We start from the raw sequence: 9,744 nt of genomic DNA, 5'->3' as shown, positions 1-9,744 counted from the left end.
CATTGTTTTAAACAAGTACATAGATGTGCACACACTTTCCCTGATTCTAATAGTGATCTCACTGTCCAACTGCATGGATCCTCTCTCCCACCCACCCCCTCCACCTCTATCACAGTGCCTGGTACTTTATGGTCTCCCAATAAATATCAGTTTAATGAGACATTTAGAACCCATCATCCTCATATTAAATAACAATCAGGACTGAGTTAAGTTTGATTAAACACATTGACATCTTTAAATACTAACATGTAAAATATTAAAATATGAGCTATAAAAATAAATAAATACATGTATAAATAAATAGAACTCATAAAAAATAGTCCAGCACATCAAGTCCTTTCTAGGTGTCCCCAGAAGCCAGCTGTTCTCTTCTTCATTTTCAGTTCCTCCAAGAGCAGATACCGCTCTTCAGGAAATGCCCTATGAGCTTCTTACTTCTCTCTAGGTCAGTTGGTGCTGCCCCTGTGATGAGAAAAGGGTTAGTGTTACAGGTGCTTTAGAAAGCTGCTCTTCTCTTTCAGGCCCTTGAGGCTGAAGGGACTTCTGCATGTAGACCCTGGCCCAGCTCTGCACTCGGAAAAGGTTCCTGCTCAAAGGGGTTAAAAACCTTTCACAGGTATCCTAGACTTGACCTCAGGGAGGTCTCACTGAAAAGTCCCTGCTCTTCACTACTAAGCTTCAGAGGCCCATGTTGCCCAAAACCAGGGATTCCACATTTCAGGTAGAAACCATTGAGGAATGGAGGTAAACAATGTTTGTTCCTTAACGGGTCAGAAGCATTTTACCATCACTGGCTAAATCTACTTTATCTTTTAGGAACATACCCACACTCATTTGAATAGTGGAGAGGAGGATTAGGACAGAGGGCCCTGGAAATACCCTTCTGACACAGACCAGATCAAATTTAATGGTGAAATAATAATGATTTTCAGTCCTGCAACTAAACCATAGGTTTCTCTAATAATATTTTCAGGAGGTAGATGCCAGTATTTGTGACCAATGGCTCTAGTTGCAAGTGGGAATAAAATCCATGACTTACTTGTTTTAGCATCTTGTTGATGATTTTTTTAACCATGGGAGCTTCAGGGTTGAGACAAACTTCCTGACCAGTCTTGAGAGTGGCTCTGTAGAGAGAAGGGAGAATCCACGTGAGGTCAGGTTGGGGGTCGGGGTGGCGTCGTCGGGACGGAGGGGGTGACAAGCACAGCAACAGCGGCGGCACTTACACGTCTTCCGTTTGGCCGCAGTGGGGTCCCGGGGGCGTCACCTTCACGCTCTGGATGTTCTTGAGGTGAATCCCCTGCAAGGTCTGCAGGCACTGGCAGCGCAGTTCGGTGACCACAGGCGCCCCTGCGGGGAGGACAGACTCGGTCAGGGGGCTGTCCCGGGATGGGCACCCACCCGCCCCCGTCCCGCCCTGGGGATGCCGGGCATCGGGTCGCACCTGCTGCGCGCCGGTCGGCGGCCACCACTAGCAGGAGCAGCAGCGCGGCGCGGAGGAGCCGGGGGGCGGCGGGGGTCGCGGCGCGGGCCATGGGGTTCAGCTCGGAGTGTCTCTGCCTGCGGTGGGAAGGCGGGCTGGAGGGCTGGCGGAGCGGAGTCTGTGGCTCCCCGAGCTGGGCGAAGCCCTTTTATCCCGATCGGACAGGGGCTGGCAGCCCAGGGCCAGGGAAATTCCCCGACGCACTTGGCATTCCCGGTCCGGAAGGAGGGCGCGGCCCCGCGGGCCTCCCGCGTAATCCGCGCTCTCTGGGAGGGGGTGGAGTGTCGTCTCTGCGCCGAAACCCCCGCAGGGGGAGTGAGTCGCGGTCACCCCGGGGCTACCACCTGCGAGGGCAGCCGTGGGCGCCTGGCCACCCGTGGTCTCGGGCGGTGAGTGTCAGACTGGTTAGACCAATATAGGGACTGCACCACAGTGCAGAGAGTTAACTTCTTTTTTTATAAATGTATTTATTTATTTATTTATGGCTGTGTTGGGTGTTGGTTGCTGTGCACGGGCTTTCCCTAGTTGTGGCGAGCGGGGGCTACTCTTGCGGGGCGTGGGTTTCTCATTGCGGTGGCTTCTCTTGTTGAGGAGCATGGACTCTAGGTGCGCGGGCTTCAGTAGTTGTGGCGCACGGGCTCAGTAGTTGTGGCTCACGGGCTCTAGAGCGCAGGCTCAGTAGTTGTGGCGCACGGGCTTAGTTGCTCCGCGGCATGTGGGATCTTCCCGGACCAGGGCTCGAACCTGTGTCCCCTGCATTGGCAGGCGGATTCTTAACCACTGTGCCACCAGGGAAGTCCAAGAGTTAACTTCTTCTAAAGACACTTCTGTTTTGGAGATTGGAAGAGTTGAGGGTGGAATGGCAGCCTTTTTTTGTCTGTCTCTCTCCTTTCTCTTTAAGTTGGGTTTTGTAGATTTTATTTATCCCTGGAGTAAACGCACTCTTTAAAATTACATCTGTCATCTCAGTTTGTGTGTAAGAACCGAATTCTCGGTGTTTTAGGGTCTCAAATAAATCACACTTAGTGCCATTGTTTTCCGAGGTTGGGCCTGGGGGTAGGCCATTGAACAGGTTAATTCACTGTTTATTTTAAGATACAGTGTTGTAATCTCTTATCTGCCCTTTCTTTGAATTTCTGGAATTTAGTCATTACAGGAGCACCACTTTTTGTTCTATAGGAGGCTGTGTTTTCACTCATGACAGTTACTTGGGTGTTGAAAGGGGCCGTGCCTTGCTCAGGAGGTCCATTCCCCTTTTCTAGGATTGTCCGTGGACAGAAAAGATCATAAACATCAGAAAGCTAGTACCTAGTGATTCCTGACTTTACTATTGATACAAGCAGCAAACAGATATGGTTTTCGACATATATAAGCAGTAGCTTACTAATATATTTCACTCCAGGTTGTCTGAATTTGCCTGTTTCCTGGGATTGATTCTCTCCTATCAGCTATCAATGTACTTACATTTCAGATTCTATGTAACTGAGGCCTTCTCACTTTCACCATCAGTTCCAATATCCCTTTTGGATTAAACAGCAGATGGTTTAAGTTGATCCTCCTGGATCGATGAGGACCTCAGGGATGTGTGTGATATTCTGTGGTTGCTTTGAAAAGGGAGCTGAGGGAGTGGGTCTGCCTCAGGAGCAGCTGAGAGTTTGTCAGGCAGTCAGGGCTGAAGTCTGAGCTGCACACTTACTTGCCACATGGCCATGGGACCACGAGGAATTATTTAATCTCTCTCTGCTCTCGCTTTCCCTCTGTTTAAGAGAGCTAATGATAGTGCCTGCCTCACAGAGTTGTTATGAGTATTAAATATGTTAACATTTGTAGAAGTGTAGCACATACTAAATGCTGTATAAATATTTATTAAATAAACAAAATAGAAGTGTTTTACAACCTTAATGTTATAGATTAGATGTTTGGATCCTCCAAAATTCATATGCTGAAGCACTATATTTCATTGTGATGGTACAAGAAGATGGGGCCTTTGGGAGGTAATTCAGTTTATATGAAGCCATCAGGGTGGGGTTCTCATGATGGGATTAGTGCCTTTATAAGAAAAGACACCCAGAGAGCTTATCCTCTCTTTCTCTCTGCAATGTGAGGATACAGCAAGAAGGCAACTATCACTATCTGCAAACCAGGAAGAGGATTCTCTCCATATACTGAATCTGCAGACACTTTGATCTTGCTTCCCAGCCTCCAGAACTGTGAGAAATAAGTGCTTGTTATTTCAGTCACCTAGTGTATGATATTTTGTTATAGCACCCGACCTGATTAAGATACTTACATGAACAGCAACGGTCTATGGTGAATCCTTATGTAAGCAGGAAAAATATATATTTTTTTTCAAAGAAACGTCTGTTAATTTATCTTTAAAATTGTTCAGCATTAGAAATTTTGTAAGAGGGATGCATCTGTATTCTTTGGGAATCTTGGAATAGATTTTTAAAATCCATTGTTTGAAATTTTGTTTTCAATCACTTTCCACATAAAATAGGAATAAGAGTAAAATTCTTCCCAATTCATTTATGGGAAAATATTTAAGAAATGACTCTCTGCCTTGGGCATTAATAGCTAGCTCCTCAAACAATGCAAAGTATTAGCTGTGATGATTCCCAGACCCAACCCAAAGATGTGAGTAAACACTCAGGAATTTTGAGTAGAATTTCAGCTTATTTACAGTAGCAGCCAAAATGATGAGATACTTCAAGAATCAACTCACTATCTGTAGAATTATCTATAATGTGACTCCTAGAACTTGTTAAATTAAAATCATTTGCTTTCAGGAAGGAATAAGAAAGACTTTTTTTTTCTTTTATAATGTACCTCTTTCCATTATTTAATTCATGACAGCCCCATAGTAAGTTTCAGAAAATTTTAAGAGCACCAGTGTTATGAAGTCTATCATGATAAGCAAATTTCTTCTTGTGTTAACATGTCCCGAATGCCTCTTTTATAGGTACAAGCTATAAACCAATGCAGTCACTAACTCAATGAAGTCATCTCTAAAATAGGAGCTCAGCTTCCTAAATTCCATTCTTCCCTGTAATTTTTATTGTATCTTTGAGATTTAACGAATACAATGTACTGTGCCTGCAAAATCTGGGGTCGTTGTTCCATGCTGAAAACTGACCTTGCTAATTGGTCAGCAAGAATGAGTGTTGTGGCTCTGCTTTATCCTAGCTTGCCTTGAGAGCTTTGCCACTGACACTGCCACCCCTCCCATTTCCTAACAGCTATAGTTTGTGTATAATGTTTCTGGTTCTACACTGAAGGGAGAAAATGAAGATGACTGAACATGCTACTATTGATAGATCCCAAGATTTCCCATCCCTCTAAGAGCACTCAGTTGAACATCATTGTTAACCTCCCCTTCCAAGCTCTACTACAACTGCTATTTCTATCTGTCTCCTGCCTGGCACTGACCTTCCTTTTTTTTTTTTTTTTTGGTCGCTCCGGAGCAGTGTGTATCTTAGTTCACTGACCAAGGGTCCAACCGGCACCCTAGGGAGTGAAAGCATAGTCCTAATCACTGGACCGCCAGGGAATTTCCCTTCCTTCTTCTTAAAACAGAGCCCTGGTTTTCCTTTGGAAATCCTCACCTCTGCCCTTGTCAGTCCATGTGATTAAGGTGCGGTGACTTCAATTCTGAGCTGAAGACGGGAAGCTTGTGACCCTATGGCAGTGTTGTTCCCTGCTTCCTACCTATGCCCTTGCCCAAGCCAATATGGGTTCACAATGGAGCCAATGAGTTAAGATTGACCAATGAGTCAATGCCAGTTGTGCAGGAACAAAGGGAATTGAGGTGCTGTTGCTTCTTGCTGGGATTGCTAAACTGGTAAAATGGAAACCCAAGGTCTTGCCATGACTTGGGGAAAGCTTGCCTGAGAGTAGACTGCCACAGAGGAAAGCACAGACCTGGCCTGCACAGACAAGATTATTGAAGATGCTTGAGCACCTGAGTCTAGCATTGTCCTATGTAATCCTTTGACTTTCAGTGTTATATAGCAATAGATTCTCTTCTCTTGTTCAGCCAGTTTGAGTTGTAATTCCATCACTCGCAGTGAAAGAGTTCTGAAAAATACCTCTCTCTTTCATATTGCTTCTAAAATTATCTTTCTAACAGACTGATTTCTTCACTATTTAAATCCTTCCTTCCCTTCTTTTTTCCATCTATTCATTTTAAAGTTAGCACTTACGAGTTTGGAAACATGCTATGTTCAAGGAATACAAAAAGTTTAAGATTCATTCCATTATCACAAAACTTTTAGTCTAACAGGAGAAGCAGACATACATACAGAAAATTATGAAGCAGCCTGGTAAATCCCATGAAGAGTATGCCCAGGATATGATAGGAGCATAGCGGTGGGATACCTAACCTTATTTCTGAAGGGGGTGGGCCAAACTCTCAGAGAAGAACTTCAGAGAAGCTTCTCTGGAGGGAAGGTGCCTCTTGAGTTGAGTCTTAAAGGATGGATGAATTTTTCCCAGGTGAATTGGGAGATTAAAGGATAGAGGGTACATTCCAGAAAGAGATGACCAGATGAACAAAGGCATCAAGGCTAGAATGAGTATCATGTCTACTGGGAGCAGCCAGCAATTCATGTATCTGGAGCTAAACCTGTGAGGCAGGGACAGGGGGGAGAGATGGAGGCAAGACCTGGTCACTGAAGGCTGTGTGTAGCCCCTATCTGTTGTTCAGAAACCAGTTCAGATGTTACCTCCATTAGAATGCTCTTGAATCCATCTCAAGGTGTTTCCATGCCCTGTGTGCACAAATTCACCAAGTACTAAGTGGTATGTGGGAAGGTCAGAGTAAATAAAAGGTTCAGGATAAGACAGAAAATGAGGAGATAGTGGATATTCAATTCAATAGACCTTTATTAACCACCTACTGTCTATAAGGTGCTAGGACAGGATTTATAAGAGATGCAAAATTGGATAGACTCCAAATTCTTAACTTGACATTCATTAATATCTATCCAATATACTCCCCTCTGCATGTTAGGTAACTTCTGTTGTTGTTATATCTATAGTAAAGATTTGGATGGTTTGAGCAATTTGCAACAATTTAAAATCATTTCAAGTTACACTAAGTACCCTTCAAAAATATTGGCTTTGGGCAATTTTTTAAAGATTTTAAAAAATTGCTTCAAATTAGGTTTTCATCTTTATTTTCTTAAAATTGTTTCCTAAATGTTTATGGAAATAGTCCTGATTAAATAAATGCTACCATGTTCAGATAACGTAACATGAAGAAACGGTGCTATGACAACTTTAAAAAAGGGAACTCAGCACAGAGAAAAGGGAAACTTCTCCATGGAAGTACATAGTTTATGTTATAAGATGTTTTTGGAGAATAAAATCATGATGACTGTGGTTTTAATGGAAGCAAAATTTAGGAAGTCAATAGATGAGTGTATAAATCACAAATAAAAGTATCACACACGTGGTGTCACAATATGGGTTTTAGCTAGCAGAATTATGAATAAAGAATCAAAAACTTGATTTTTAAATGTTGTCAATAGTATATTTTCCAATGATTTTTTTACTACATTCCACATATTTTTTTCATCAGAAGTACTTTTATTTTTGTTTTTACTCTTCTTGACTCTGTCCATTTGTACATGCATTGTTTTTAAAGAGACACACAGAACATATGTCACAAGTAACTGAAGTCTTATAAAACAAACATAAGCAAAATGAAAGCTCTGTGTGAGGGGATGGCAATGGTATTAGCATTTATTTGGTACTTGCAGAAGCCCAGGAAAGAAGTCAATACATGGCCAGGGCAAGAAATAGCAATACTTATTACTTGGGGCTGGAATGGATAAATAGAAAATCAGGAATAGAGCTTATTCCCTGTTTTTCCTGTACCATGTGATCTCTTGTTACAGCTTTTCTCATTGTATCTGCTTCATTTTTATCCATTCTGCATTCCACCAGCTTATCGCCAACCAAAACATTTTCACTTCTTTTAAAGTCCTGAAAACAGTTCTCATATGATTAATATGAAAATCAAGTAAGTTCACATTTGCAAAATGTGCTTGAAAGTAAATTCCATATAAAATATTGTTAAATAAAGGAAAATAATAAAGTAACAAAAATTAAGAATAGCTTTTGAAAGCAAAAGGAAAATAAGTCATGCATGAATTCGTACTTCCATAGTTGAGGTTAAATAATCAGTTTTATTGATTGCTTAAATTTAGCAAATGGGATCAGGCTGGGGTAATTATTTCTCAATATCAACAAAGTGAAAGGAGAAAAAGGGGAAGATACAGAGATTTTGAGGATGAAAGGAGATGAGTTTAGCCGTCATCACAGTAAAGTAGGACAGAGCAGGCTGAGTGATCAGGGCTAACAAGAGAGCTGGGTATTTGTTTGAGGGAAATTGTTAGGATTTGGAACAGCAGTTTCTGAAAGTGCAAAGGTAGTTGATCTTTTAATTTTTTTCCATTTTTTACCACCATTTTATGTTTTTTTTTTCTTTAACATCTTTATTGGAGCATAATTGCTTTACAATGGTGTGTTAGTTTCTGCTTTATAGCAAAGTGCATCAGCTATACATATACATATGTCCCCATATCTCCTCCCTCTTGCGTCTCCCTCCCACCCTCCCTATCCCACCCCTCTAGGTGGTCACAAACCATCAAGCAGATCTCCCTGTGCTATGCGGCTGCTTCCCACTAGCTATCCAACCTACATTTGGTAGTGTATATATGTCCATGCCACTCTCTCACTTTGTCATAACTTACCCTTCCCCCTCCCCATATCCTCAAGTCCATGCTCTAGTAGGTCTGTGTCTTTATTCTCGTCCTACCCCTAGGCTCTTCATGACATTTTTTTTTCTTAGATTCCATATATATGTGTTAGCATACGGTATTTGTTTTTCTCCTTCTAACTTACTTCACTCTATATGACAGACTCCAGGCCCATCCATGTCACTACAAATAACTCAATTTCATTTCTTTTTATGGCTGAGTAATATTCCATTGTATATATGTGCCACATCTTCTTTAACCATTCATCTGTTGATGGACACTTAGGTTGCTTCCATGTCCTGGCTATTGTAAACAGAGCTGCAATGAACATTTTGGTACATGACTCTTTTTGAATTATGGTTTTCCCAGGGTATATGCCCGGTAGTGGGATTGCTGGGTTGTATGGTAGTTCTATTTGTAGTTTTTTAAGGAACCTCCATACTGTTCTCCATAGTGGCTGTATCAATTTACATTCCCACCATTCTCCACACCCTCTCCAGCATTTATTGTTTGTAGATTTTTTGATCACAGCCATTCTGACTGGTGTGAGGTGATACCTTGTTGTAGTTTTGATTTGCATTTCTCTAATGATGTTGAGCATTCTTTCATGTGTTTGTTGGCTGTCTGTATATCTTCTTTGGAGAAATGTCTATTTAGGTCTTCTGCCCATTTTTGGATTGAGTTGTTGTTTTTTTGATATTGAGCTGCATGAGCTGCTTGTAAATTTTGGAGATTAATCCTTTGTCACTTGGTTCATTTGCAAATATTTTGTCCCATTCTGAGGGTTGTCTTTTCATCTTGTTTATGTTTTCCTTTGCTGTGCAAAAGCTTTTAAGTTTCATTAGGTCCCATTTGCTTATTTTTGTTTTTATTTCCATTTCTCTAGGAGGTGGGTCAAAAAGGATCTTGCTGTGATTTATGTCATAGAGTGTTCTGCCTATGTTTTCCTCTAAGAGTTTGATAGTGTCTGGCCTTACATGTAGGTCTTTAACCCATTTTGAGTTTATTCTTGTGTGTGGTGTTAGGGAGTGTTCTAATTTCATACTTTTACATGTACCTGTCCAGTTTTCCAGGACCACTTATTGAAGAGGCTGTCTTTTCTCCACTGTATATCCTTCCCTCCTTTATCAAAGAAAAGGTGACCATATGTGTGTGGGTTTATCTCTGGGCTTTCTATCCTGTTCCATTGATCTATATTTCTGTTTTTGTGCCAGTACCATACTGTCATGATTCCCGTAGCCTTGTAGTATAGTCTGAGGTCAGGGAGCCTGATTCCTCCAGCTCCATTTTTCGTTCTCAAGATTGTGACCATATATGCGTGGGTTTATCTCTGGGCTTTCTATCCTGTTCCATTGATCTATATTTCTGTTTTTGTGCCAGTACCATACTGTCTCGATTACTGGAGCTTTGTAGTATAGTCTGAAGTCAGGGAGCCTGATTACTTCAGCTCCATTTTTCATTCTCAAGATTGCTTTGGCTATTCGGGATCTTTTGTGC

General features: G+C 41.8%; 1 protein-coding gene and 1 long non-coding RNA gene across 6 annotated transcripts in view; one reads left to right on the top strand and one right to left on the bottom strand.

Annotated features, from left to right (window-relative positions):
• Positions 1-206: 206 nt before the first annotated feature.
• On the bottom strand, positions 207-1,647 carry LOC102981375 (growth-regulated protein homolog gamma-like). Of its 2 annotated transcripts, XM_007126260.4 has the most exons (4): positions 1,445-1,644; positions 1,227-1,350; positions 1,040-1,124; positions 207-462 (listed from the first exon to the last, which is right to left on the bottom strand). In XM_007126260.4, exons 1-4 carry the CDS (start codon positions 1,533-1,535, stop codon positions 442-444), a joined length of 321 nt encoding a protein of 106 aa, XP_007126322.2. In that variant the 5' UTR covers positions 1,536-1,644; the 3' UTR covers positions 207-441. The 2 variants fall into 2 exon arrangements, with proteins under 2 accessions (XP_007126322.2, XP_007126321.2); XM_007126259.4 differs by having other exon boundaries at positions 207-1,124; positions 1,445-1,647.
• Positions 1,648-1,709: 62 nt separating this feature from the next.
• LOC102981096 (uncharacterized) overlaps positions 1,710-9,744 on the top strand; it is a 56,587-nt gene continuing 48,552 nt past the window's right edge. For 3 of the 4 annotated variants that reach the window (XR_008617807.1, XR_449146.3, XR_008617806.1), the window contains exon 1: positions 1,710-1,872. This is a non-coding gene — a long non-coding RNA (uncharacterized lncRNA). Of the gene's footprint in view, positions 1,873-3,663; positions 3,694-9,744 lie in introns of those variants that run through there. The other variant, XR_008617808.1, reaches the window with a different exon arrangement.

Source organism: Physeter macrocephalus, chromosome 7 (assembly GCF_002837175.3).
Source record: "Physeter macrocephalus isolate SW-GA chromosome 7, ASM283717v5, whole genome shotgun sequence".
NCBI classification, from domain to species: domain Eukaryota; kingdom Metazoa; phylum Chordata; class Mammalia; order Artiodactyla; family Physeteridae; genus Physeter; species Physeter macrocephalus.
Note: the sequence above shows the minus strand (reverse complement) of the source record. Positions and strands in the feature narration are given on the sequence as shown.